Source organism: Colletotrichum graminicola (assembly GCF_000149035.1).
Source record: "Colletotrichum graminicola M1.001 genomic scaffold supercont1.5, whole genome shotgun sequence".
NCBI lineage: Eukaryota > Fungi > Ascomycota > Sordariomycetes > Glomerellales > Glomerellaceae > Colletotrichum > Colletotrichum graminicola.
Genome location: NW_007361009.1, coordinates 963,433 through 990,995, shown reverse-complemented (window position 1 = coordinate 990,995; position 27,563 = coordinate 963,433). Strand labels below are relative to the sequence as shown.

General features: G+C 56.1%; 12 protein-coding genes and 1 non-coding gene across 13 annotated transcripts; 5 read left to right on the top strand and 8 right to left on the bottom strand.

Annotated features, from left to right (window-relative positions):
- Positions 1-187: 187 nt before the first annotated feature.
- Positions 188-919, bottom strand: GLRG_02634 (NUDIX domain-containing protein; the record flags this gene model as incomplete). Its single annotated transcript, XM_008092643.1, has 1 exon — positions 188-919. One exon carries the CDS (start codon positions 917-919, stop codon positions 188-190), a length of 732 nt encoding a protein of 243 aa, XP_008090834.1.
- A 688-nt stretch (positions 920-1,607) lies between these two features.
- On the bottom strand, positions 1,608-3,098 carry GLRG_02633 (uncharacterized protein; the record flags this gene model as incomplete). The annotated part of the gene is made up of 1 exon (XM_008092642.1): positions 1,608-3,098. One exon carries the CDS (start codon positions 3,096-3,098, stop codon positions 1,608-1,610), a length of 1,491 nt encoding a protein of 496 aa, XP_008090833.1.
- Positions 3,099-4,009: 911 nt separating this feature from the next.
- Positions 4,010-5,104, bottom strand: GLRG_02632 (uncharacterized protein; the record flags this gene model as incomplete). The annotated part of the gene is made up of 2 exons (XM_008092641.1): positions 4,010-4,389; positions 4,438-5,104. The coding sequence occupies 2 exons, from the start codon at positions 5,102-5,104 to the stop codon at positions 4,010-4,012; spliced, it is 1,047 nt and encodes a 348-aa protein (XP_008090832.1).
- Positions 5,105-6,992: 1,888 nt separating this feature from the next.
- Positions 6,993-8,166, top strand: GLRG_02631 (methyltransferase domain-containing protein; the record flags this gene model as incomplete). The annotated part of the gene is made up of 3 exons (XM_008092640.1): positions 6,993-7,386; positions 7,440-7,644; positions 7,704-8,166. 3 exons carry the CDS (start codon positions 6,993-6,995, stop codon positions 8,164-8,166), a joined length of 1,062 nt encoding a protein of 353 aa, XP_008090831.1.
- Positions 8,167-9,957: 1,791 nt separating this feature from the next.
- On the top strand, positions 9,958-11,543 carry GLRG_02630 (O-methyltransferase; the record flags this gene model as incomplete). Its single annotated transcript, XM_008092639.1, has 4 exons — positions 9,958-10,290; positions 10,342-10,387; positions 10,436-11,107; positions 11,161-11,543. 4 exons carry the CDS (start codon positions 9,958-9,960, stop codon positions 11,541-11,543), a joined length of 1,434 nt encoding a protein of 477 aa, XP_008090830.1.
- Positions 11,544-11,832: 289 nt separating this feature from the next.
- Positions 11,833-11,919, top strand: GLRG_13080. Its single transcript has one exon. It is a non-coding gene; the product is annotated as a tRNA-Arg (tRNA).
- Positions 11,920-12,452: 533 nt separating this feature from the next.
- On the top strand, positions 12,453-12,766 carry GLRG_02629 (uncharacterized protein; the record flags this gene model as incomplete). Its single annotated transcript, XM_008092638.1, has 2 exons — positions 12,453-12,554; positions 12,596-12,766. The coding sequence occupies 2 exons, from the start codon at positions 12,453-12,455 to the stop codon at positions 12,764-12,766; spliced, it is 273 nt and encodes a 90-aa protein (XP_008090829.1).
- A 1,278-nt stretch (positions 12,767-14,044) lies between these two features.
- Positions 14,045-14,989, top strand: GLRG_02628 (uncharacterized protein; the record flags this gene model as incomplete). The annotated part of the gene is made up of 1 exon (XM_008092637.1): positions 14,045-14,989. The coding sequence occupies one exon, from the start codon at positions 14,045-14,047 to the stop codon at positions 14,987-14,989; it is 945 nt and encodes a 314-aa protein (XP_008090828.1).
- Positions 14,990-15,469: 480 nt separating this feature from the next.
- Positions 15,470-16,279, bottom strand: GLRG_02627 (uncharacterized protein; the record flags this gene model as incomplete). The annotated part of the gene is made up of 1 exon (XM_008092636.1): positions 15,470-16,279. The coding sequence occupies one exon, from the start codon at positions 16,277-16,279 to the stop codon at positions 15,470-15,472; it is 810 nt and encodes a 269-aa protein (XP_008090827.1).
- Positions 16,280-17,800: 1,521 nt separating this feature from the next.
- On the bottom strand, positions 17,801-18,727 carry GLRG_02626 (uncharacterized protein; the record flags this gene model as incomplete). Its single annotated transcript, XM_008092635.1, has 1 exon — positions 17,801-18,727. The coding sequence occupies one exon, from the start codon at positions 18,725-18,727 to the stop codon at positions 17,801-17,803; it is 927 nt and encodes a 308-aa protein (XP_008090826.1).
- A 901-nt stretch (positions 18,728-19,628) lies between these two features.
- On the bottom strand, positions 19,629-20,303 carry GLRG_02625 (uncharacterized protein; the record flags this gene model as incomplete). Its single annotated transcript, XM_008092634.1, has 1 exon — positions 19,629-20,303. One exon carries the CDS (start codon positions 20,301-20,303, stop codon positions 19,629-19,631), a length of 675 nt encoding a protein of 224 aa, XP_008090825.1.
- Positions 20,304-21,278: 975 nt separating this feature from the next.
- On the bottom strand, positions 21,279-22,196 carry GLRG_02624 (uncharacterized protein; the record flags this gene model as incomplete). The annotated part of the gene is made up of 1 exon (XM_008092633.1): positions 21,279-22,196. One exon carries the CDS (start codon positions 22,194-22,196, stop codon positions 21,279-21,281), a length of 918 nt encoding a protein of 305 aa, XP_008090824.1.
- A 735-nt stretch (positions 22,197-22,931) lies between these two features.
- GLRG_02623 (glycosyl hydrolase family 35) lies at positions 22,932-26,964 on the bottom strand (the record flags this gene model as incomplete). Its single annotated transcript, XM_008092632.1, has 15 exons — positions 22,932-23,890; positions 23,965-24,264; positions 24,321-24,734; positions 24,804-24,954; positions 25,043-25,080; positions 25,139-25,231; positions 25,296-25,498; positions 25,629-25,648; positions 25,705-25,839; positions 25,899-26,042; positions 26,103-26,430; positions 26,489-26,533; positions 26,582-26,604; positions 26,686-26,740; positions 26,834-26,964. The coding sequence occupies 15 exons, from the start codon at positions 26,962-26,964 to the stop codon at positions 22,932-22,934; spliced, it is 3,039 nt and encodes a 1,012-aa protein (XP_008090823.1).
- Positions 26,965-27,563: the final 599 nt, after the last annotated feature.

Below are 27,563 nucleotides of genomic sequence, written 5' to 3'. Positions count from 1 at the left end.
GGGTTGGAGGCCGAAGCGATGGGATCTAGTGATACATCATGTCCATAGAGAGCAGCGTCCTTCCTAGGCGCGCGCATGCAATCAGCGATTCTTGGAACACACTCCTCTCTCCATCGCTCTCCATCCATTCCGTGCAGACAAGACCAGGAACCCAACCCCACACACACACACTTAATTATACGCTCCCTCAACGCTTCCTGCTCGCGACCTCGAAAGCCCTCAACACGTCCAGCCTCTGGGCGTCCGAGGTCCACTCGAAGACGACGCGACCGCACCGGCCCGCGCGCACCTCCTCCTCCGTGGCCCAGACGAACGCGTCGTGCTCCTCGGGGTCGACGACGACCTCGGCGGCGGCGGCTCCTTCCTCGCCCGCCGGGGCCTCGACCTCGACGAGGTAAGTGTACTTGCGCCACGCGTCGCGGCCTGCTGCTCCTGCTGCTGTCGCGTCGGCTCCCTCCGCGGCGGCAGCCGCGGAAGAGGCCTCCACGACGCCCACACCCACGCCGCCGCCGGCCAGGCCCCAAGCCTGGTCTCCCGGGACGGCCGTCGCGGGGATGCCGGGCCCGGCACCTTCCCACTGGTAGCAGCCGACCAGGGCGACGAAGCGGGCGGCGCGCAGCCCCGTCTCCTCCCACAGCTCGCGGGCGGCGGCGGCGAGGGCGTCGCGGTCCGGGGCGTCGGCGCCGCCGCCGGGGAGCTCCCAGCGGTGCGGGAGGGACTTTTCGCGGGCGGAGCGGCGGAGGAGGAGGATCCTGGGAGTGGCGGCCGGGGCCGGGGCGAGAACGGCGGCGCCGACGCAGAGGCGGTGGGTGTGGTTGGGCGAGGAGGACGGGCGGTAGGGGTGGAAGCGGAGGGTGTAGGGGAGGACGGCGGGGGCCGTGGTGTAGGACAGGGGAGGGGACGGCGGTGCGGGCGGCATAATTGGTGGGCTTTTATTTTTTTCCCTTTGGAAATCGTGTTTGGTTGCGGTTCCGTCGGTTGAGTTCTCCCGGGTGGGTGTCGGAAAAGGAATCAAGGATGACGTTGTAAAAGTCGGTGGTCGTGCTCGGATTTATTTATACAGGGCGGGCGCCTGGTTTAAGTACCTGGTTGCTTGGTGGCTTTGGCCGAATGCCTAGCGTTTATGTTTCGGATGCCTGGGGGTCGGACATCAGACTCGGCGGGATTGGGCCGCTTCCGAACACGGGTGCGGGGTGACATCGGGGATCTGTGGACCCGGGTGTCGGACCGAGTGCGGGGACGCCCGTGGCCGATTTTGGCAGGAGCCCGGAGCGCCTCCGGAGCGACGCACCAATGTGTCTGATAGGGGTTTGTGCGTTTCATTTTTCTCTGGAGAGGTTGCGGGTTTCTTTGCAACGCGGAAATGACGGGGTTGGTATGGATAGGTATGGACCAATGCTCCCTATACTGGTTGTGCCATTGCTGGAGACAGGAGCTGGACGATGAACTTCTTACCCTTGAAAGATGGCTGGGTTCAGTAAGCCTTGACGAGACATACTTGGCATCTGAAAGGTTGGAATAGACATATATATGGGTTTTATGAAGTGTGTCTTTAACGTTCGGAACAAGCCTCTTCGCCTCTTCGTTCATGCCGGATGCGAAGCTATCTACTCGCCTTGGCCTCGGCGATGCTCCAGACTCTCAGAACTCTCTGCAGAGCTGACCAAGACATTGCCATAGTCCTCCCGTTCGCCGGCGGCATGGACCAGATCGCGAACCTCGTCCCCCGTCGCGTCCTTGCGCGCGTACCTGTACGACACCCGCCACCCGCGGTCGGTGGCGCGCGAGCGGACCGAGACCTTCTCGAACGCGTCGACGTACCGGTACCTGTAGTCATGCTCGCCGTCGTACGTGTAGGTCGCCTCGCGCTCGAACCTGTCGCCGTCCTTGAGCTCGAAGACGTACCCGCGGTCGTCTTGGTGGATGTACACGTAGTCGGGCACGTCTTCGTCTTCGTCGCCGTCATCCGTTTCGCCCGTCGTTTCCTCGCTGTCTGCGCTACCTGCATCATCCTCAGGACCCTCGCCTTCTTCGTCGTCCTCGTCGTGCTCATCGCCGTACTCGTCATCGTCCTCCTGCTCCAAATCGACATCATCCAAGTCGATATGGTCCAAATCGGCATCGTTTAAATCCTCATCGTCCCAATCCTCGTCGTCATCTTCGTGGTTTTCCGGATTGACCAACATGTCCATAAGGTCGATCACCCAGCTGATGAACCGGTATCGGGACAAATAATGAACACCCAAAACACAAACCGTGAACGGCAAGCGACGGGGGTTGAGAGGGAGCCAGTCCAGGAACTTCATGCCTGCCTGGAAGTACCAGCATTGAAGACAGCCCGACGCGTCGGCGACCAGCTCAAATGAGACGATGGCCGACAACCGCGCCAGAAGCGCCCAAAAAAGGAAGTGGGCTCTGTACGTCCAGATTCTGCGGGCTGTGAGCTCCGCTTCGGGGGCTTCATCGCCGTCGTCCTCTACTTGGTTCAGATGTTCATGGAACATGGCGTTCAACCTGCCAAAGAGGAAAACCAGGGTCGCGTAGTGGCTACAGGTCGTGTACAGAGAGACCGGCCCGGCCGACCTGCAAAGAAACGCAGGGTTGACCCGGGCGAGCTTGTGCCACCAGGACATGCCGTGGTAGTCGTCCAGGGCGCCGACCACGAGCGAAGCGACGGACGAAAGAACGTCCCAGGCGGCAACGTGACGCGGGTCCGGTACCGGCTGGCCTGGCGACCGCCAGAAGTGCAGCGGAAAGACGAGCAACATGAGTGCCAGCTCGACGGCGAAATCGGCGCTCGACTGCAGGGCGGCGAGGCCGAGCTTGGTGCCGACCTCGCGCTCTGCGAACAGCGTCAGGGCGAGGGTGCCGAGCAGCCAGCGGCTCTCCAAGCGCTGCCCCTGCCAGGCGAAGAACAGCGCCCTGAGGAACACGTTGCGGAAGAAAAAGCACTCGAAGACGCTGATGATGATCAGCGCGGAGGCAAGGGCAGCCGCGTCGTGATAGATTTTCCGCTGCCATCGGGGCAAGGAGTCGATCTCCCGCTGATTGCGGGCTAGTATCTTTTCAAGGGGACCAAGGTTGTCTTCGTTCTCCATTGGGGCGTCCGGGAGTCGTAAGCTGGCGAATTTTCGCAGTATATGGAATGCCGATGATGAGCTCGAGTGGTCTCTGTTTGCCTAGAAGTCGCGTGCATCATGGTTTTTCCATGCTCGGCCAGATAAAACTTGCATCACTTACTTCTGCTACATGACAGGCTGCCTTTCTCCGATGTCACTGTGTGTGATGCGAGATGACTTGCGAGAGCCCAAGTGTAGGAAACGACCCGGACGGACGCATGGCCGCAGTAGCTGCAAATTTTGATCTTGTGATCCTTGGCTCCGGACAACTCTGTTCGCCGGAGTTGCTGGTATGATTCCACCAGAAGAGACATAGGCGAAGGATAAAGACAAAACAAATGACATCTCGGTTTTATGTAATCTTCATCAATAATGCACCATTTAAGACCTGTTTCGTACTGATTGCACATACTTCTTGAGGAAAGCAATCAAGACTGCAGCCTGCTCAATAATGATGGCTATAGGTAAGTCAAGAAAAGTAGACACAGGCGGGTCCATTCTTGGAAACGGACCGACGTCTGCATGGACAACCCGATCCGCGGGTTCAGCCAACCTTCATCTCCGTTACACCGTGCCGGCTGCTTCGGTTGTCCCAAGGGCGTGGCGGCCATGAGGTGTCTGTCCGCGCAGGGAGTTCGTGAGATGTGAGGAAGTTTAAGAGTCTTTCACTATAAGGTATCCCCAGGTGTTTAGGGTGTCCCATGAGTGTAGTCAGGTGTCTTGTCAGCAAGAGGACTCATGAAGGCCCGTTGATCAAAGCATCGGAAGCGATTGGATAGAAACCCAGGATCGAATCTATGTGTCCTGTCTGAAGAATACCTAAAGCTATGTTTCTAAAACAGGAAGTCCTGCCAATTGAGTTTACCGCCATCATTGTTCTTGCCTTTTCCCTAGCGACGCGAAACATCGGACACTGAAACCTCAGCGAGACTGAATCCTTCCTTATTTTTCGCAAACTTGGAATCCAACCGACCCTCGATCATTCTCGACAGTTGGCCACTACCATAGTGGTACGAGCTTCTATAGGGGTCATAAGTAGTGGAGTCGAAGCCGCGTACGGTAGTCTCGAGGCTAGTCACTCCATGACCTAGGTATGGCTCACTCAATCCCAGCAGTCCCTCTTTGTACATTGCTCTGTCCAGAGCACCCAGAGTCATACAGGTGGACATATCATTGTATGCCCCTGGGCTCTTGCGTAAGGTTACAAGCAAGTCGCCGAGAGTGTTCAAAATGAACGCGATCGCATGTTGTCTACGCCAGTCGATTAAATCTACCACAGTTAGTGACGATTCTACGCAGAAACGCAGATGCTACTCACCGATCACAGTCGGTGGGATCGGAAGGTCCATGGTAGGCATTGGGCCCTGGCCCTTCAGAACTGCTGTCTTGGTAATACTCGCGAAGACGTCGTCTACTCGGAAGACATATGCGATCAGGAGCCATAGCACGAGGTCTCTGGTGCATTCGGAAGGGAGTTGATTCTTCAGCGCATCAATCCAGATTGAAGAGTAGACCTCAACGACTTCGTGGCATTTGTAATAATCAACGAGAACGGCAATCTTGGCTAGCATCTCGCAGTCAACGTGGCGGGGAACACTCCTCGTTCGACCATGAATGACGTTCATCAAAATGAGCAGCGCATCGGAATCCCAGTCTGAAGCCTCCAGGTGGTAGCGTCCGTCAGTGGGATGAGGTGTAGCCTCTTTCCAGGTTCCATTGAGTTTCTTGTCGAAGTAATGCGAGGCCAAGATCAGGTGCCGAGATGAGAGGAGTAATTTGGTTTCGGATTCTTGGTGGACATTGGTGTTATGAGATAATAGTGCTGGCTCTTCTGGGTGCACCTTTTTCGTGCTCTTATCCTCGCCAGTCTTGGACTGTGGGACCCAGCCAGTGTCTTCCCAGACTGCGAAGGGTGCGTTGGGGTTGCGGAGAACGAGCACAACATCACCCTTCGGGTCGACGGCTTGTACGATTTCGTCAGCCATGGTGGAACAAGATGATGAAGGGCATGTTTTCTGGCGGAAGTGAATCTTGTCTTGAGCCTGCCTCTTTATGAATATGGATCACGTGACTGCCGGCCGGCTGGATCCATATATCCAGGCAGCCAGCAAACAGCAGTAACTTCACTTATTGTTTTCCCTTCTTCACTCATCAATTCAACAAGCACCATTTTCACCCACGTCGTGAATGTTGCTATGGATCGATCCATCTGTGAAACTAACAATACCTGCCAGCATGCAGTCCGGTTTTCATGTTGGGACGGCCGGCGGCTAAAATGACCGCAAGGCGGTTCGGGAGACAGGGCATGCGTAGAGTTGCAGGATAGGTATGGTTGGCCTCCCGCAGATTCGCAGCCAATCAAAGGCAGTGCATCCGTTTGCCGCCTGTGTTGGCTGGTCGGTTTGATTGCAGCTTCTCCAAATAGCAAGCATTAAACAGTCAGTAGAGTTGAAAGTGAGTGTAAGAAGAAAAAGAGAAAGACAGCGGCAAGGAACATGCATGGTAAACCGATGTTGCCACAAAGGTGTTCTTTGCCAGCACCACTGGTCGCAGCGACATGCTGTAAATGGGTACTTCATGCAGTCAGGCTCAATTTACAATTTTCCGAAATTGGCCACGTCTGCGGCCACTTTTGCCTGGGGCAAGTCCGTTGCCCCAAGACACCCTCGTGCTCATTATCATGGAGAGACAAATGAAGACAAATGTAAGAAGGCCCCCAGATGGGCAGAAGCCAGCGGGGCCGCGAAGGCGCAGCCACGGCCGGCGCGCCGGCAGACTCCTCGGGAAGGGTGGGTCTTATTCGGATGAGAGATCCTGGGGCAGTAGGCGGGCGTGCCCTGTATGGGGTTCCCCACGCCAGGACAGATCTGAGAGTAGCAACGCTTCGCTTGTTTGGCCTCGCCGTTCGAAACATCAAGATGCCCCCGTCACGATAGGCAGTACTCGCATGCTGGGCTGCAGAATTCCCCGTCTCGGCTCAAGGGCTAGAGTGGCATGCTCGTTAGCGGTGCTGGTCTAGCCTTGTCCAGAGGAGCTAGTGGCGCATCTAGTGTCCGAGCTTGCACGGCCCACGGTTCGTCATGATGCCGCGCGCTGTCGCAGTTTTCTCCGAGCCTGTTGGTACATCATAGCCAAGGGCCGGGCAACGTGGTATTTGATGTCATCTGCAAGTGCACTGCACTGCATGGCTTCGAATCCTATGACAGGGGGTCTGTTAGTAAGACACACACCACAGAGGAACCGGCAACAGCTGCACGCCGATATTCAGGCGCTGGCAAGTCTGGAAATAAAAGCCGAGCGCAACCCCGGCCGCCTCCATCAGTCAACAATCATCGCAACGCCACAATGGCATGGCCGACGGAATCTTTGAGACACACTTCGGCCGTAGCAAGCATGGCAGGTGACGCGACACAGAGAAGGGAAGGGCTTGCGGGTGGCTCCGAGACACTGCCTGGTCGCGGACATGAGCTCAACGTGCCTCGTGCGATGGGAGGAAATGATGACATCCCTCGACAGGCCCGGAGCCTGGAAAAGCAACAGGCGACACGTGTCGATCAACCAACCTTGCCGCAAGATGGTCCAGAAGCTGCTCAGTCTTCGCATCCTACACACAACATGCCCCAGACGATAGAGCGACGAGCACCAGAAATGGGGGCAGACGCGGTCGGAACAACACTCGAGACCAAAAATGTGCCCGCAACCACGTCAAAATTGGACGGTGGCGACTCGCCAGAAAACACCGGGGCTGCTCCTGAACGACTTGAAGCCGCCAACCTCAACTCGTACGATGCAAACCGAAACCTGTCTCTTGGGCCTTTCGCGGCGGCCCCGTCGCTTCTGACGCACCCCAATGGCGTTCCCATCTTCCCAGGCATGTCTGCCGAGCAGCAAGTGTCGGAATCCACCGAGGCCACGACGCAAGCTGAGGGGTCCATCGAGGCAGACAGCGATGAGCTGGCGTCAATCTTTGACTTTGACGAGGCGAGCTCGTCCGATGGAGGCTACGTAACCGACAGCGCGACGAACGCCAGCACGTCGATCGAGTCGTCGGTCCGAGACTACTTGTACGAGAACGGGCGACGATACCATCGGTTTCGAGAAGGGCAGTACAACTTCCCCAACGACGAGATAGAACAGGAGCGGGAGGACATGAAGCATGCAATGGTGAAGCTGCTGTGCAACCAGAAACTGAGCTTTGCGCCGTTGGGCGAATGGCCGCAGCAGATACTTGACATGGGAACTGGGACAGGTGCATGGGCCATTGAGAGTATGTTGCCAAGTCCCGCACGAGAAGGTTTCGTGATGCTGACGAGGGTGCAGTGGGCGACCGGTACCCCAGCGCAACAGTGCTCGGTGTCGACCTCAGTCCAATCCAGCCAGAGTGGGTTCCGCCCAACGTCAAGTTCGAGGTGGACGACGTTGAAAGCCCGTGGTTGTATCCGGCGAACCACTTCGACTACATCCACTCTCGGCACACGGTCATGGCCATTAAGGACTGGGAGGTCCTTTTCCAGCGAGCATTCGAGTAAGTACCTATCGGGATTCCGAATCGACGGTCGGGCTGTCTAACGACGTGGGCGGCAGGCATCTCAAAGCTGGTGGCTGGATCGAGCTCCAGGAAATCCACCACTGCCCCATGTCAGCAAGCAACTCGCTTTCGGCGACTCATCCAGTGGCACGGTATTGGGGTAATGTGGTGCAAGGGCTTTCGAACCTTGGTATTGACCTGAACGCGGCGGCGGGCGAGCGATTGCCCAATATGATGCGAGAGGCGGGGTTCATCAACGTGACAGAAAGGGTATTCCACGTGCCGATTGGGACATGGCCGCGGAACAGAGTGCTCAAGACGGTGGGCATGTACTGGAGAACCATCCTCCTCGACGGGCTACAGGCCATCGCTCTCGGGCCCTTCACCAGGGGGCTGCAATGGTCGGCGGAGGAGACGGAGCTGTTTCTCGTCGACGTAAGGAAGGCGTACCACGATACGTCGGCGTTGATGTACATGCCGCTGAGAATCATGTACGCGCAGAAGCCGACGGGTGTGTAGGAGGACGGCAAACAACAGATCAGGGTGGGACATTCCTCAAGTGTTCCACGCAGGCTTCAAGACGACGGCTAAGAGATGCCGGTGACGGTGACGACGATGGCTCTGCAGACGGATTAGCGATTGTCGTGTGGCTCTTACAGACGAACGTACAGTACCTACAACCTCGGCGACGGACGCTCGTCTCGCACGCGCGCCAAAGGCGGGAAACGCTCTCTTCGTCAAGGAGAGATTACTACGCAGTAGACTAGGCTACATCGATGGAAGGGTGCATGGCATTGTGTCCATTGTGATGGGACGTAAGGCGGGTCGGCGTCGGACGGGATTGGGTGAAGCATGTTATCATTGGCATTGGCAGTTGCAGTTGCATGGGCAGGAGCAATGCAGGGGGTTTGAATTACCCTTTCTGGTACTAGGATACCCGTACCGCTGGGAAGTACGTGCCTCCCTAGGTAGTTTACCGGTACTACAGGTACACGGATATCCTGTAGGTGGCGGGATTCCGCTTCAATCACGTAATACTCACAGATGATTGGTTCGTATCCGCGCCATCTCACTAAGTGTCGATGCTCACTCACTGTATCCGTACCTTGGTTAGTACCTAGGCAGGTAGGTGGTTTTGCATTAGTACAAACACTTTACCAATTCTCTCCACTATCCTCTATCCGGATCCATCAACTTCTGTGCTGCACCCATGTTTTTTTGCCGACAACCTATGTGCGTATCGGACGAGACGAATGCCGACTACCGGTACCAAGAGACCAGCATTGCCTGCCTACCCAGCTACAGAACCACGCGGCAGGGCAGGGTACCATTGGCGAATCGATACGAATCCTGCAACCATCCATCGCATTACGCTTGGTTTGTTTGTTTACCCATTATCGGCCCGCCGTCACCTGTTCCACGCCTTCGGAGCTGTCTCCTCCTCCTCCTCCTCCTCCTCCTCCTCCTCCTCCTTCACCAGCGCCGCGGGATTTATGGTCTAGCCACCGCTAATAGCTCCGGATCGGCGCATGAATTGCTAAATTCAAGGGAGAACAATGGGACGGACGAAGAGCAAGGCACAGACGGTAGGCAATCCTAGCCCATGGCGTAGGGCCAAAGCAAGGACCGCTGCTACGCTAGTCAATATCGTCGCAACGATCCAGCACCTATGCCAGTTCCGTCATGCCCGCCATCAGCGAGCCAGAAACACTGGCCACTTGCCTGGGGTTCCATCCCATTTTTAAGTACCTATTAAACCGGAACATATCCCTCCTTCCCAGTCCCTCGGGTCGCTGTGTCTCGGATGCTTCTCGTTCCCCTTTGGAAAATCTCCAATCTGGCACCCTCATCGGCACCCCGTGCATTCCGCCCTCTGTTTCTTGCTGCGTGACAGCCCGTAACGATCTACCTACCGGGTACGTGAATTAACCCGAGCCCGTGTCCGTGGGACGTGTCTGTATTGCAACGGTTCTGTGTGTCGCCGCTGCCGTGTCACATTCTGCCCCGTCGACTCATCATTCGTGTTAACGACGCGACGCTGCGAGCTACTGAGAAACCAAGAAGCACACACCCCGACTTACATGCAAGGTGTGTGATGCCCCGACATCCTCCTCGCCAACAATGGTCCTTCTAGTTTTCCAGGAACGGTTCGCCTTGGGGGGTGGTTTTGTTTTTATTCTATTCTAATTTTTCCACAACACGACCGTATACACTACACTTGCTCAAACTCAAATCACGCTGACCTGAGAAGCACCTAGCTTGACGGCTTGCATGCAACCGAAAGACTAAGCTGCTCCAACTGTCGCAAATATGGACAAATTCAAGCTCGGCACATGGCTTGGCGCCGGCTCGTCTCTCAATGCTGTCGAGGGGGAGGGGGAGAAGAAGCCAGAGAGCCCCGCCTCGTCGCCGTCAAGACTGACGCAACTTGCCAAAAAGATAGCGTCGGAAACTGAAAAGCTCGAAAAGTACATGATGGAAAACAACCTGCCGATGCCCACCTTGGACCCCAGCGGGCCCGGCGATTTCCCCAAGCTCCCGGACGACATTCAGAAAAGCCGCATGGAAATAATCTACGCCACTAGAGAGCTTGAGGCTCTGGCCCACGGACCTAGAGAGGATGTCAGATGGAAGACCTGGAGTGTGAGTGATCCCACGCCCTTTCCTGGATTGCAGACTCTAACCTGCCCGCAGTATCAAGACAGTCTCAGTCTTCAACTTGTGAACCACTTTGGCTTGGGTAAGTGGTGTCTTGACGTTAGCGAGACTCGGTACTGATGCCAGACAGCGAAGCTTGTGCCCGTTGACGGCACCATCACACTCGCCGAACTCCAGTCCAAGACTTCACTAGATCCCGTCAACGTAGCCCGCGTACTTCGTCATGTCATGACGAACCACATATTCTGCGAGCCCGCGCCTGGTGTTATCGCTCATACGGCGGCGTCACGGCTCCTGGCCGAAGACCAAGCGTTACAGGACTGGGTTGGCTACAATCTCGAGGACAACTTCCCGGCTTCTGGGCATGTCCTGCAGGCTCTCAAAACATACCCGGAAGCGACGTCGCTCACGCGCACTGGTTTCAACTTCGCGTTCGACACGGTGGACAAGGAGCCGATGTTCGTCACATTCGGCAAGGATCCCGCCCGCGCCAAGCGTTTTGGCGGCGCCATGCTCAGTCTCACGGGCGGCGAAGGCTACGAAATCAAACACCTGGTTGACAACTACGACTTTGGCGATATCGACGCCAGGGGGGGGACTTTTGTGGACGTCGGTGGCAGCCACGGCTTCGTGTGCGTCGACCTCGCAAAGAAGTGGAGGAACATGACGTTTGTCGTGCAGGATCTCCCGAAGACGGTCGAGTCGGCGCCGAAGCCGATATCCGACGACGCCCAGGTCGCCGAGCGTATCAAGCTTGTGGCGCACGACTTCTTCAAGGAGCAGACCGTCAAAGACGCCGATGGTGAGTCCGAGGCCGCCCCGCGTTGTACGGGCAATGACACTGACCGCAGACAGTCTACTTCTTCCGCTGGATCATCCACAACTACTCGACGCCCTGCGCGGTTTCCATCCTCAAGAACCTCGTTCCGGCGCTGAAGCCGGGTGCCAAGGTCGTCATCAATGACCACTGTCTTCGCGAGGCCGGACAGGAGACGCCGTGGGACGAGAGGGTCATCCGCAGTATGGACATGGTCATGCTGGCTGTGCTGAACGCGCAGGAGCGCAACGAGGCCGAGTATCGAGAGCTGTTCAAGGCGGCAGACGGGCGATACGCCTTCAAGGGGGTGACGCGGCCGGCGGGTTGCAGGATGAGCATCATCGAAGCGGTGTGGGATCCGGAGGGCAGCGAACAAGGGGCGGACACGGAGGCAGGGCCGAAGGTGGTAGAGGAGGACTAACAGCCAGAGGAGAGCAGTCGGTCCCTGGCATGCGACGAAGCCTGATAGACGGCTTAGGAACCCGAGCTGCCGCACCTAATGTATATACCATTACAAGCAATGCCGTTCTAGACCATCGTCAATGATCAATGTTGTGCCTAGGTTGGGTGAGGTCTAGTGGCCGAGATCAAGCCCAAACTCCACATCTTGAGGTGGGACAACCCGGTCGCTTGCGCTAACAGAGCACAGTACATGAGCAAGATTACTCCGCATCCAAAGCATCCACTTATGGCACCCACACCCCCAATAAGGCCTGCTGGCGAAATGGCATCGCGTCAGATTTCGGCTGCTCCAAGTCATACTCTGAAGATTCTAGGTTCGATCCCTAGGTAGGTCGCAAGCTATCAATTTTTGTTTTTCCCCTCCTATTCTCTTTTGCACCCCTCTTCTGGGGTTATTCCATGGAAGCCAGTAGTTTTTTGTTTGTATACCTTGGTTTCGTGCTGTGCCGGACACGTGCTTGATACTGTGGATCCCTTCTTGGCTGCGATAGTTATTTATTTCCTCTGTCGGAAAAGTGTATGTACACAAGGTTGACTTGCGGATGATATCGAGAGTTTGCACAGGCTTGGCGGCGAGAGAGTTTCTGTGCTCCCTGCTTACCGCCGGTTGCAGGGATTCACTCGCCGTGACTGGGGCGCGCCCATTCAAGCTTGTCGTCGTCTGGCCCCCGATGAACTCCCATGCTAGCAGCTCGTTGCCACGACAGTTTTGTGACAAGCGGGAAGTGAACCCCAGAGGCTCGAACGCAGACGTATGCAATCCATTTACCCCTTCTCATACATACAGTCCACAATATACCTATACCACAAGCAACGCCGTGAACGCCGGGAACGCCTTGAGCGTCGACGCCGCCGCCACATGCTCGAAATGGCACCCAAGAAGTCCGCCGATTGGAAGGCGCTCTTTGAAGACAAGGGCACCAAGAATAAACCCAAGATCCAGAAAAGATGGATTCGGTTCGCGGGAGGCGTGATCCACAAGCCCGACGCGTGGGGCTACAACTAAAGCAGCTTAAGACCCTAATCATCGCCAAACTCAACGCACGTGTTACTGCATTAACGCTTAACCCCACCAACTTCTCCGACTATCGAAAGGTCAAGAAGGCCCTAACAGTAGGTCGGGAAATTGACTACGCTGATGCGTGGTCTGTTGTCTTCAGGATCTGCTGCGACAAGCGCTAACTCGTTAAGGATGACACAAACGGCAATGTCATACGCGCGATGGCGGCAGTGGTCGTAAACATCTTCAACGACCAAGATCCACGACTACCAAGGACACACCAAGACGAATCATCGCTACAAGGAATACACGATCTGGCGAAAAACAATACTTGGTGGAAATAGTTGGACTCGGCAGTGAACATCAACGTTGGTTGACTACTTCACAAATGACACCCCAGATTCGCGACCTTCTTAAAGAACGAACTGACCAGACGCTCTTACCTCAAGAGAGCGTGCCTTCCATCTGAAATCCTTCTCCATAACAATATCTTCCCATCCACCCTCCACTAAGAACTTTTCTTCTCTTCTTCCCTCACTACAACCATCATCATCACTTTACCCTTTTCTTACCCTACCAGAATCACTACACATTACACCTTCACAACAATGGCTAAGACCGACTACGACCCCGTCACTAAGGCTAAGAGAGATGAGATCCTCGAACTGAGGGACTGAGGCTGCTCCATGTTCGGTCCCAACCTTTGCCCGGCAAATTTCCCCAGCGATGGGACGACAGGCAGAAGAAGCAGGGCAGCAGACGGGACGAACAGGGGGCTGTCTGATCCAGATGATATCACAACTCGGCTGAAATATATCAAAAAATGATCCAGATAACTGATAACTGTCGGGATTAAAGGAAATATCGCCTATTTATCTGTGCAGTGTTTGGTCTCAGATAAGTACTAGTTGGATATAATCGTGGTAGACCACATAAGCGGTCTGGCCTAGTTCACCCAGCACATGAATATCATGATATAACGTGATACGCAGCACTTCTGAATTTGTCTCCTACAAAATATGATATGTTTTTTTTTTTTTTAATTCGTCCAGATGAATTTATATTCCATCCAATTTCAAGCAGGATGAAACGAAACAAAGCGGCCCTGTATAGGGTTATCTGGCATCTTCCCCATCGCACTTGCCCTTTCTCGCCTGCTCTTCCCTCCCATCTGAACTACCTTTGCCTGTCCTCTTTCCTCCTTCCTTTTACTATTTCATCTATTTTCTTTAATATAGATGGGAGAAGTATTTCTTGCCCACAGCTTCCTCTCTTCTACTCAATCACACACAACTTCAGCCCTGTGAAAAACCATTCATTCACAGGCAATAAGAACAAAAGCAGCACGCTTTTGCTGGGACATACCCTTATCCCTGTGTGCAGCCCTTCTCTATCACTCCTCATCATTCTTTTGTATACTAATTGAATATTCCAGAAACAGGGGCAAAGAGGACAACGCCATGTTCATACACTATAAAAAGCTCCCGCCAGAGATTCGCGCCGCAATCTGGAAGCTGGCCTTTGGTGGCGGCCGCATTGTCAGCACAGAGGCACTCAGACACACCCCACCAGCTGCCGCCTTGGCAAACAGGGAATCTTGGGCAGAGTACACGAAACTGGAGTTTATGGTGACACCTGGCGGTGGGCGCGTCTACTTTGACCCAGAGATCGACATTGTTGTCTATTCGCGACTTACAGATTACCCCCCCTGCCAAGGCGAGCCTCGACTGCAGAATGACATCCACCGAGAGTACCGCGGACACGTCGCAAAAACCAGCGGGAGCGGGCGCATGCAACCCCCTCTCCTGCCCCAGCCCATTGCGAACCCCCACCCGGGGCTCAGAACTGCCATGATGGTTACAGAGACATCGTATTCCGAAGGCCACACCCTGATGACATGGGATCCTCTTACGCGCACACTTAAGGATCTGATCGAGAACCATAAGCGAGACCCTATAATGAAGTTGCCCAAGATTCTCATAAAAATTTTTCCGAATTTGAGGACGTTGTGGCGCGCGGGAAGCTGCCCGTGGAGTTGTCAATACGCCCGCGACCCTTCCACGGCCGGTTGGCACCTCAAGTTTGTCCAATTCCGATACTACAGCGCGTCACAGCGCGTCATGATCAGGGACATGCCAAAGCCTGCCAGACGCGAATTCTGGAGGATCCAGAGGCACGTCACGCAAAGCCGCATCGAACAACCGTCGGCTTACAGAGTCGTGGCGGCCATCGACATCATCCGTGAGAGGGATATCGCACCTGCCGACATGACGGATGGTTGGAGAATCGTGCGGACGTTCGAAGAGGAAACGGCGGGAGGTCAGGATAAGCTACAGTATGACCTCCTTCCTGACAGGCTTTGGTGGATGATCCTCGGGGGAGAGATTGATCGTTACATTGGCTAGGACGATTTGGAATTCATTTCATCCGAGGAAGAATTCATAACGGAAGGAAGGCAGGCAGGCAGGAAAGCCGACTGTAACAAGCAGGATACCTCACGACGCGGGAAATATCGGCTTTTATAGCGTCGATCGAGGGTTGCCATGTCGTGAATCAAGCAGGCCCATCTCACGACTACGTCGAATTTGGTCTCATTTCCAAGGGTCAGACGAACATGGGATCAAAACCTCCATCTAGTGACGTATGTCATTTGCCAGTTCGGAGTGCCAAATATCCTTGCCATTAAGACTAAAAGCAGACACCCCCCCCCTCCCCCTCCAAACTCGTCGAGCGAACCGTGCTACTATCGAACTACTACCGATGACCCGTTAGCTTCCCCACGCTTCCTCGTATGGTGGCACCATCGAACTCACTTCCTCCAAAAAAAAGGACCTCATCAGGAGCTCTTCCCGGTTCGCAGAAACCGCGTGGTCCGTCCGGCACGCTCAGTCGTCGGCGGGGCCCGTCATGAGCTTGAGGTTGCCGATCACGATGGGCGGGCGGCGGGCGGAGGACTTCCAGAGGGCCTCCTCGACGGTCGTCTGGGCCATCTCCCAGACGAGGCGGTGGTGGAACTCGGGGCTCGCCGAGTAGGCGTCCTCGCACTCGACGGCCTCCTTGGGGAGGACGGGCATCCAGTCGAGCTTGTCGCGCCGGTCGTCGACGGCGGCGGCGGGGTCGATGTCGATGCGGACGACGAGGTCTCGCTTTCCGCCGTTGTTGTTGTCCGCGGCGGCCGCGGCGGCCGCGGCGGCGGCGTTGGGGTTGTCGCGGTCCTCCACGACGGCGATGTAGACCGTGTCGGTGTCGGTGCGGTAGTCGACGACGAAGGTGGCGGGCGCGGCGGCGGGGAGGAAGGCCTCGTCGACGCCCATGAGGGTGACGTGGACGGTCTTGAGGTTGGGGTACATGCAACAGCGGGGGTAGATGGCCGAGACCTCGTCCTCGAGCTGGGCCCAGAAGTGCTCGGCGTCGGCGAAGCGGCCGCCGGCGGACAAGCCCTGGGCGGCGATGCGGACCGTCTTGACCGTTGCGTTCCTCTGGACGCCCAGGTCGGGGGCGGACAGAGTCTCCTGCTCGGCCTGGCCCTGCGCGACGGCGGCGGCGGGGGAGGCCTGCTGGTGGTAATGGCCGATATAGACCTCGTCGGCGGGCCGCGAGACGGCCTGCTCTCCCGAGACGGGGGGAGACTCGGTGCCACTCATGGTGACGGAGGCCTGAGTGGTAGTGGGGATGGGGGAGCTGGTCTGAGACATGGTTTGCTTGTGTTGAGCTTTTCGTGGGTTTGCAGGCTATGTGAGCAAAGTTTCGCGTCTGTCCTCGAGGGAAGAGAAGAGCAGGTGGGGGGGGGAGGGGGGAGAAGAAGAAGGTCGAGAAGTCCTCGAGGATTTTAAATATCTGAAAGCAAAAGGAGGTCACATGATTGGAGCACGCTCAGTTGTGGGTTGCTCTCGCCTGGTTGAGGCCATAGAGATGCGGGCTTTGCTTAGTCGCAAGTCGATGTCGTGTGGTGAACAGGACGACAGAAACTTTGGAGTTTGCTTTGGTTGCGGGGGATGCTCACGTCTGGTGGGAGGAAACGAGTCACTGAACATGTTCAGTCGCAAGAAGCTTCCGTCTGGTGACAGACAAAGAAACGGGTCAGAGGTATTGCTTTGGTTAGTTAAACAGGAAGGCGGGCTGGCTGTCGTTGGTTGTGAGCCGCTTTTGTCTGGTGATTTTGATAGATAGATAGTTGAGGCGCTGCTTTGTGTCTGTTTGCCAAACGAGATGCCATGCTTTAGTCAACGGCGGGATGCTTTCAACAGCTTTTCAACGTGCATTTGGGCGGTTTCTTGGTGATGGGACTTTGTTCAGTAGTTGAGAGCAGACTTGGGCTTTGCTTAGTTCCCAAATGAGTGTGCTGAGTGCTTGAACAGAAAGTTAAAGGTTGCTTGGCCACAAGGATAGACTCATGGGTGAAGGGAATTAAAAGGTTGAAGTTGGTGTGCTCTCGCCGAATGATCACAACAACAACGATGGGGGTTCCTCGAGTTGTATCTTTGAGCCTTTGGAACAACCATATGTGCTTCATGGCGGAACATGACTGTTTTGGTGCGACTTTGAACTTGTAGCGTGCTCTTGCCCCCTGTGGACAAACCATTGCACGACTTGCTTGGTTTTGGTCGTGGGGGCGCTCTTTTCTTATAATTGAACACTTTGCCGTACTGGAGCGTTGCTCTCGAGAAGTCTGTCAATAGAACGCACCGCTCTGTCGGACTGATCTTGCCAGGGATGGCTGGGGTCTGCCGAGTTTGTATTCTTGACCAAGTGAATAGGGGCTCTGTCTTCTTCAACTCAGAGCTTGCAGCTGGAGCCGAGCTCTCCCTTAGCAGCCAACCACCTAGAGGCCCTGTCCTGGACAGATTTTGGATATCGTAAACTCAGGGCGTTATGGCGTCGCTTCTTGAATGGAGAGCTTAGGGTCAGACCGGAATGCTCATCTCCGGCTTCCATGCGTCGGAACATGTCTCGTCCTCGTTACTCCCCTCCCTGCTCATAGAGGACAAGAAAGCAACGTTGGATCCGGGGATAATAAGATAACAGTACTTTAACGAATCAGCGATTGTGGACCAGTGGTGAGTCAAGAAAATGCCCGTTGAATGTTAAACATCATACGGCATACAAGCAATGGACTTACCGTGTATCAAGTACATGTACGTGGCTGGCTGCCGTATCCCACTCAAGTTGTTGGTAGTCTCAGTCTCGGCAGGTTTCGTCCCGAGCCCCTAAAAAGATTACTCGTCTTCCTTTCCCAGGCGTATCGCGATGTACTCGACGACCATATGCCAGGTCTCGTGGCAGAAATCGTCGGCGTTGCAGATGGCGTGCCAGCCTTCGGTGACCCAGTCGAGGTCGTCGGAGTGGATGATGTCGACGCGCACAGCCCTGGTCTGGCCCGGCGTGGGCTTGAGGCATTCGTCCGGGATCCTGGACGCGGGCCGTATCCCCCCGAAGCACTCCCCGTAGTCCATCTCCGTCACCTGGTAGTAGACCTGGTTGCTGGGCACGACGTACCTGAAGTGCCTCCCCCGTCTCCCGTGGCTCTTGAAGTTGCCGACCCAGAACGAGGCGTGCAGGGTGACGATGAAGACGGTGTCGAGCCGCGGGAACCGGAGGCCGGGGAGGGGGATCGGCCCGGGTCGCTCCGGGCCCCATCTGAGCCTGCGGTTCCTCAGGGAAGGGTCCATCTCCATCCGGCGGGAGGGGTTGAGGTCGTAGAGGTGCACTTTTCGGACCTTCTCTCTGGCCGGCCGGGGCAACGCGGGCGCGTCGACGAGGGTCCCGACGGGGCAGCGGGCGAACAGGAGCATCCCTCCCAGCCCGCCCGAGGACTTCAACGCCGACCCCGTCTTGGTGGCGGAGCCGATGAGGAGGGCGTCGACCCGGGGGTTGAAGTAGACGTGGTCCTCAACCGTGTCTGTACCGGATCGGGTACTGCCGGGACGGGCCCCGGAGTCGTCGTGGAGGCGGATGTAGAGCCGGAGGAACTCGTGGCGGCTCTCGCGGTTGACTGCCGAGATGACGGGCAACCCGCTCCGGCAGGCGAGGAGTTCCCGGTTCGGGGCCACCGTGACGAGCCGGCCCTGGCCCGCGAGGGTTGTGCGCCATATCGTGAGCCGCAGCTCTTTCGGGAGCGAAGAGAAGAGTTCAAATCTTGCCATTGTTCCACGCGCCGACATTGTCGATTCGTTTCTCTCTCTTTCTCTCTCTCTCTCTTTCTCTCTCTCTCTCTCTCTCTCTCGGACGTGATGCAAAGGTGCCGGGCAAGTCGCGACCGGACAAGTCGACGCAAGACCGGGGCGGCTGTGAGGCGAAGAACGAGGCACAGGGTCCGCAGGTTGTGGGATGGAAAAAGGGGCGAGACGAGAGACGAATAGAGGCGGACTCACTCCTCCTCTCTCCTCCTCCCCCAGAATGGTCCTTTCTTCCTGAGTATTAGTCAAGCCGTCCTATGATGAAAAGGTTTCCGATGTCGCCTCTGCCATGTTGCCGGTCATCTTGGCCTGCCTCGCGTCTCTTTTCCAGCCCATGTGTTTAGTAAGTAGCATAAAGCGAGGTTGCCGTTTCATAGCTTAAACTGTGCTCAGGGCCCCTCCTATTGGTTCCAGGGGAAAGCGTTTGCTTCGTCGGTTGGGATCGGACGAAAGTCTACCGGGACCGTGTTTCGAGCAGATCCCAGGCCGTGCTCGCAATGTAAATCCTGCCGGCGTGTTTCTGATTGGATAAAGTCGCAGGAAGAGGAAAACAGAGAGCGTCCGATGAATGATCCAAGGGGGGCCGGAGTGCACAACACACCCAAAGGCCCCAAATAGCAATGAAACGAGATGTCCGGAATGATGACCAAGATAATGAAATGACCGTATTTGCTGTCTATATATGTATATATATATCTGCTGATGTAACGCCTGGTCTCCAGTTCTGTCTATGGCCCGCCCAAATGCAACCGCGGAATCTCGAAATCGCCCCTCAAGCATCAACAGCTTCGTAAGATCCTGCCGCTAACTAGATGTTCAATGTGCCTCTGGAGATTCTTCTCCTTGCATCCAAACCGTTCCAAGAGACTCACGCGCCAGTGTTGCGGCCCACCTTGATGCCGACTTTAACCCACTTTCCAGTGTTTCTCTTCTTGGGTTCAGGTTCGGACTCGCCTAGGTCGCCGCCGGCCTTGCGCTTCTCCGCTGCTGCCTCGTTTTTCGTCTCATTCGCGCGTTTCTGGTTTCTTTTATTGCGTTTGTGATCCCTGGCAGCCTTTTTCCTGTAAAAGCCCAAAGGATCAAGCTTATCTTTGTCTTGCTCCCAATCGAGGCGACTGACGATGCTCTCCTCAGGGATGGAGTGCTCTACAAGGTACTCCTTGACAAATCTGGACTTGGCGACCAGGCCAAACTGCCGAAGCAGGGACCTGGCACTCCAGAGTCTCTGGATGTTATGATCCCAGCCTCGGCCGCTTGTCTTGAATTCGATGATCTCAACGCCTGGGATGCCCTTAGCAGCATGCTTGGCGGCTAGTTCGAGTGCTGTGCATCTTTGGGAAGTAGCCGATAGGAAAGGGCTTTCTTCTCTGCATTGTATGTTTAGGTGCTTCTGTAGATGAAGCTGGAGGAATATTGGATCGCTTCCGCTCCCCAGCCTGGACTTGGTGCCGTTGTTAGGCTGGTCTCTGTGGGTGACTCGGTACAGGACTCGCGGGAGGCTCGATCCTCCCTCAGTGTGGACATTGTGAGAGGTGGAAATCATTGCGGTTCCGTTGACCGCTCCGTGATTACGCGATGCGCTTATGAACTGCAAGTAACTTGGAAAGGCGTCCATGATGATTTGGTAGAACTCCAACTTTACTTGCACGACCCAAGGCATGTCGCCCGTGTCGCTCTTTGTCAGCCATCCAATGATCTCGGGAGAGTCATGGTCCGCGATCTTCTCGACTGAGGGTCTGTATTGGGCGACGGAAAGAGTGATGGAAGGAACCGAAGCCATGACTGCGATTATTTGAGATGCTGCGAGCAGTGGCGTTTGCCAAAAGTCGGAGGAATAGATCGTCTAGTATGATGGAGTGAACTGCAGATTCTGTTCATACAAGTCAGCATATGGTTCATGTAGAAGACCAAACTGGGAAAGATGTACCAAAAGATATTGACCTATTCTAGAAGCAGGTGTGTCGTGGGTGAGAGATTGCTGTTGTTGATGATGATGATGAGAAGATTGAAGCAACTGGGTTGAATGAGCTGCTTTATATATTCTATTTTCCTTCCGTAGATGGAAGAAGGAAGCAACCACGAAGAGCAGCTCTTTCCGTTTTGAATATTGATAAACAAGCCGCGCGAGGAAGGTATCAGTGAGTAGGATATGGGAAGTTGAAGGTCAGAAAGAAAAGATATTGTAGTTCAAATAGGATGTTTTGAAATATTCCAGCCTATATATAGACTTGCGTGATGGATGAGATAATCAACACCGATTTAAATACGAAGGTGTGTGACATGTATTCACTTGAGTCTCGAGACAACGAGTTTCGTGTTCGACAGCGGTTTGGTTGTTGATATGCCAATGTATTCCAGATATCAGCTCAGACTACATAACCATCCGCACCATCATTCATGGACTGTAATCTGAATGATCAGACACATCTACCAGACAAGGCCTTCCCTCTGCTCTCTCAGGCAGAAGAACATTTTTGAAACCTTACGACTCTCTCTCTCTCTAATCTCGGCTTCAATCTTATCCCAGACGCAGAGCAGCATACTGGACCGACAATCTCCATATGAAACACTCTGCCAAATGTCGATCCTCGAGAGGTATCCAACCGTCGAAAGGCAGCGTGTCGGGGTCTTCGGCCAAAATTTCGATTTGAACGAAGACGCGAGGCCATGGCCTTGAAAAGCCCACCTGCAACATGCGGCAGCCGATCGGGGGACTGAGCCAGCGGAAGCTAGCCAATGCAATATAGACCCTGCGGGACGACTGTGAGTATCGGAATCTGAAGTCGTAGTGAGTGCGGAAACGCAGCCCGAAAAGCGTCTCGAGATCGGCCTGGGGGATCGAAAGGCTCACGATCTGTATGGCCGATAGGTTGGGAAGGCGAAGTGGCGGGAGCCTGGCGACGCACAACGGGTCTTGGTCCAAGACGGTTTCTATGAAACTGGGGCTGACGCTCGAGTCTTTGACCTGGATGCTACCTTTTACACGGGCTACGAAATCAACATCGTGAAGTCGGACCGTTCGTATCTGCTCCTGAGCAGCCCGGCGCAAGACAGGGACGTCCATCATGTATCCAAGAGTGTACTGCTCCTGTTCCGCGGAAGCTACGCTGTGGCCAATGCTCGCCTCATAGCTGACGTGTACCCCGAGAACCATGCTTGGATTCATGTAGCCATGGCTCTGCAGGAATCTGTGGGCGGGGACTTGCGGGTCGAGGAAGCGGACGTAGAGCCGCAGGAACTCCTTTCGGCTCTCGCGAGAGACGGCTGAGACGACAGGGAGCCTGTGTTCTCCGCATTCGCCGCCGATGGAGAAGACGAGTAGAGCGGTCATGTGTCGCCGGCGCCTGGGTTGAGGCTCTTCGTGTTCGAGTGCGAATCCCCAGATCTTGAGGCGCAGCTCTGCCGGGAGAGATCCGAAAAGACCAAAACCCGCCATTTTGGATGAAATAAGGGCTGAAGAAGCCGGCGTTGACTTGGGTTGCGGAAACCGATGAGGTGTTCAAGCGGACGGGCGCCGATTCTTATTCCTCAAAGTGAGTTGTCGGCTTGACTGCGGCTTGGGGGTTCAGAATGGCACAGGAGCTTTCTCTTCCGAATGAAGCGTAAAGCCGGAATTTTCTTGCAAGAGAAAGAAACCGAAAACACGTGTGCGGGTGTGCTACGCCTCAAAAGACCTGACACGGCTGAGCTCGCTTTGTGGACGGCCGAGTTTCTAAGAGAGACCCGACTACATAAAACGTTTGCTTTGCTCTGTCTCAGGTCTGTCTTCCGCAACCAAGAAGGTATCTTGACTGAAACAGCAACGTCTTTCTACAGTACCGGCTCAAAACTCTTGTTACAGCAATAAGTATAACCCAAAGAAGAGTCGAAGAGAGGACCCATTAATAGCTCGAGGTCACTTCACAGTGCGTCACCAAATACCCTATGTCCTAACCACCTACTGTAGCTTTTGATTGGTTGTCCTTATTGCTGTAACAAGACTTTTGAGCCGGTACTGTAGAAGCCATCCTTCTCCCTTTCAGCAGATATTGTCGGTTATCATCAACCGATCGAAAGCACCAAGCAGAACCTTCAAAGCCAGGGGAGCCACCATAACCAATGCTTTTTATTCAATCACTATTTGCACGTCTACAGGCAAGAATCCGGCGCCTCTTGCCCGTCAAGAAACCTCCTACGCGAATGCCAGACGGCTCTCGCCCCATCCGGGCCTCAACGACTTACTGTCGAAGCCCATGTCGAAGCTCGAAGTGTGGACGTAGTCCACCTGCCACCCGATCGTCAGCTCGGCGCCCTCGGCGGCCTGGCTCCACACGGTGACGGCGATCGTGTTGTCCCCGCTGTAGTTGAGGATGCCCGCCGGGACGGGGAAGTGGACCTGGTTGCCGATGTACGGGCTGTACCGGCCGTACTGGTACCCGTTGACGAAGAGGAGGGCGCGCAGGCGGTTGCTGTCGTCCGACGCGGCGCCGAAGCGGAACGAGATGGAGACGTCGAGGCCGGCGGGGACGTCCAGAGGCACGACGGCGCGGAAGACGCGGATGCCGGCGTCGGGGACGGAGAGGGCGCCGTCGGCGGAGGAGGCGAACGGCTCCCAGTCGTCGTCGGGGTAGCCGGGGAGGTGGGCCCCCACGCGCTCGGCATACAGACCGCCCTCGTTGATGGGGCCGCGGACGGCATCGATCAGGTCGTTGCGGCCCGCGGTGCCGGCGATCTTCCACCCGGAGAACCTGTAGTCCCCGGCGCCGGGGCCGAGGAGGGTCGCGTTGGAGATGCCGCGGGGGGCGAGGGCGGCCTCGCGCAGGTCGTGGCCCGAGTTGTCCATGACCACAACCAGGACGTTGTCCCCGCTCTCGGCGAGGGTGGCGTTCTCGAAAGAGAACTCGCGCGCGTCGGCTCCGAGGTAGGAGAGGCCGAGGTAGGAGCCGATATAGTCCGAGTTCAGCCAGACGGAGTAACCGAAGGCCAGGCCGCCAGTCAGGTTGAGGAAGACGCCGGTCGGGGCGTTGTCGCTGGCCGGGAACGTGGCGCGGTAGATGTGGTTGCCGACGTGGATGTCGTACTCGTCGACGTAGAGGACGGGGTTGTTGGAGGCCGGCTTGACCGTGTTGGAAGTGTTGGTCTTGTCGGCAACTGAACACATGTCAGAGGCTGCTCTTGCAGCGAGGTTTGGTCGTTGGAGGGGAGAGGAGGCATCAGAAACGTACCAACCCAGCTGTCGGAGGTGGCCTCGTAATGTCCCGCAATCTCGGGCAGGCTGTCATGAACCTTCCAAGGGCCCAGAGGAGGGACCTCGAACTTCACGGGGCCCTCGATCTTGGCCGTGAAGGCGTTTCCGTCTCTCGAGATGATCTCGACCTTCTTGCCGTTCCAGGTTATGGAGGAAAGGGAGGCGGGAGCGAAAACGGTCATGGTCGTCTCCTTATCAGCGTCCCCGGAAAGGGCCAAGCTGCGACTGGCCTCGTCAAAAGAGGCGGATCGGACCAGGTACGGGCCTTGGACGAAAACTACGAGAGAGTCAGCAGTTTGGCCCCGTCGGACGCCCTTTTCTCACCAAGCTTACCGGTGTTGTTGACCGGGGCCAGAGGGTTGTTGTCGAGAGTCGGGACCCAGAAGAGGTAGGCGGCGCTGCGGTCCAGGAGAAGGGCGCGGGATCCGTCGCCGAGAGCCACCGAGGTGATTCCCTTCTTCTGGGTGTACGCGACGGTGACGTTGGCCTCGCCCGGGTAGACGTTGAAGTCGGCGACGTTGGCGTCTCGGACGATCTCGGCAGAGTTGACGCCGGTCACGGTGAACTCGCCGGACTCGCCCTCAGGGAGCCAAAAGGCAACGACCTCACGGCCGTCGAGGACGGTGTAGCTCAGGACCTCGGCGGTGGAGTACAGCAGCGTCTTCTCGCCGAACGCAAAGTCCGTGACGAGCACCTTGGCCTGGTGGCCGTTGATGGCGACGGAGCTGCCGTGCTGAGGGATAGTGACTTTGGGTTGTGTCAGCATAAGGAATGACATTCGTACGAAAGAAGAAGCAAAGCCGTAGAGAAACTCACAGGACCCCTGGGAGGTCTTGACCGAGAGCTTGAAGGCCTCGTTCGTGTTGGACGGCGTATATGCGTGGCGGACAACGTAGAATGCAGCATCGTTGTCGACGTTGCGAAGCTCGGATGTGCTGATTGCCGTGTTGGTTGTGTAGCCAGTGCCCTGGGTGCGAATTAGCAAATCATGGGCTTCTCTCTCTCTCTCTCTCTCTCTCTCTCTCTCTCTCTCTCGGAGTTCGGGCCAATTTTACGTTTCCCACCCTCTCCGTCTTTGTCAAGTCCTTGGCCACTTTGGAGATGTTAGTAATGCTCCTTTTGTACCTTGATTCGGGATTAAGAATAGGTACCTCTGGTGAATAGGGTCAGCAGCTTCGTCTCGTAGAACTTGTTGCCGATGATTCTGTTCTCGGACACCGGAGAAGAGTAGTCGTAACTCGATGCTACCCATCCCAGTTAGCATCCCCCGGGTGCCTATTCCCATCGCATGGGGCTAGCTGCACTCACCAACAACAGGGCAGGCAAGCCATCCCCAGTTGGTTCCGCCGAACATCATGTAGAGGGATATAGCAGTGACCCTCTGGTAGATGAGATCGCGGTAGAACATGTTGGCGAAGTCGGCACCGATGTCGGCGGGGCAACCCCCCTCGGGTCCGCCCCAGGGGTTGTACGAGCCTCCTTGGAACTCTGGCAGGAAGTTTGGTTGTGAGCTGCAAACATGTTAGTGACATGAATCTTTGTTTTGGTGGGCGAGGTGCCTACGGAGACTGGACCGTAAAGTAGCTTTTTTAACCCATTGTTAGTCGTGACCCATTAAGTGCCTTTCATCAGCAATCTTACGTGTAGTAGTCCTGGGTCAACTGCGGTCAAACTGGTTAGCCAAACCACGAGAGTGATGAGCGGAAGCACAACTCACGTAGGGGGTGTACTGCCCGTTGGTACCCGTACACTCGCTCAAGTTGCAACTCCAGCAAGAAGGGTAACTATCCACGCCGACGACGTCGACGTTTCCAGTAGCGTTGGAAAAGTCCTTGGACCAGGAGAAGCCTCGCTGGCATGCCGTTAGTCGACGCATGCAACGCTGAAACGTCTGCCTCGGGCGAGTCTTACCATGTTGGGCGCGTTGTGGGCCAGAGGGACGTCGATGCCGTTCTCGCGCGCGGCGTCCTGGAGGAGCTGCATGTAGTTGGCGATGGGCGGGTTGAGCACTCTGTCGGGGATGTCCTTCCACTGCCCGTTGAGCTCGTTCTCGATCTGGGTTCCTGGTCAGCGTATGCGGCTGCCACTGTGTGGGGACCCGGACTCTCCCCTTACCTGGAACATGAGAACGTTGCCGCCGTTGGTGACCAGATGGGGGGTGATGAGCTTGGAGATCTCGGACCAGTACGGCGTCCAGGCCTCGGTGTACCTGGGGTCGTCATTCCGCAGAGAACCGTGGGCGCCGGTCGTGAGCCAGAGGGGCAACCCGCCGGCGTTGGTTTCCGCGTTGACGTAGGGCCCGGGTCTGATGATGAGGTAGATGCCGAGCTCCTTGGCGACGGTCATGATGGAGGTGAAGTTGTGAGCCCCCGTGTCGAAGTCCAGAACGCCGGGTGTGGGGTTGTGGTAGCCCCAGTGGTTGTAGATGGAAAACGCATTGAAGCTGTTGGGCCATATACTCAGCTTCGTAATCATCAAGCCATCTCCCGCAACTATCTTACCCAGCCGCCTTGACCTTCTCGAGGAGGTCTCGCCAGAGTTCAGGACTTCACGGTGTCAGTCTCGCACATGTGTGACAAGGCTGGGGTACAAACACGGGTATACGCCAGTAATGAAACTGAGTGAGTGACCGGTCAGTCCGAGTCTAGTCTGATGGGGGGGAGGGGGCTCAGCAGCAGGGGGAAAGCGGCGGCCATACCTCGCCAGAGAAGACAAAGAGTCTCTCGCCGTTCACGATATAGCTGTGGTGGTCCCTGCATGAGAGGAGCCGCGCGTCAATAGAGCCCTCGACGCAGCACCAACCACTCACTCACTCACTCCCCCGGGGCCGTCTCGAGAGGTTTTACCATTGGACGACTTGGTTGAGGCCGTTATCGTGGATCGGCCAGTCAACCACATCCTGCGCCGAAGCGCCCTGCAACCCGCCCAGCGAGGCGGCGAGCCAAACAAGGCCGCCGACTTTCGAAGCAAGTCTCATCGCGTCGCTTTTCCCGTTGCTGGATCTTGCTTCAGATGCAGCGGCACGAGGAGGGCGAAAAAGGTGAACCCAATCAGGCGAGGCTGCGCGGGAGAGCTGTCACCGCACCGCACCGCACCGCGCCGCATCTTTAAAGACAAGCGTGCCCCCAGGTGACGGGCACTCATCACGATCTACCCCAAAACCAGCGTGACATCCGGACGGATGCACTCGGGTTTGAACAGGCCGACGACTGCGGGGAATCATGAGGGGGAATCCTCCCCTCCCCCCGGTCCATCCCCGCGATTCGGATAAGCGCGGCAATCATCGAGGCACGTAAACCCTGACATGATGGTGACTTGCAGCGCCCGCCGAATCCCTCAGCAGCGTGTTGAAAATCTCGACGGCTCATTTAACCGGTCTTCTCACCGATGAGGCTCGGCACGCCTCACTGGTCCGCGTAGTGGGCGTGAAGAAGACTTCTCTCTCTCTCTCCGCCCCTGGCGGCCAACACGGTCCGATCCTGCGTCGCAACATGGTGTGGGCCGATGACCCGCTTTGCCAATCATCCGGGAGGAGCCGAGACATTGAAACAAACCCGGGAAGTGATTGTACGTTCA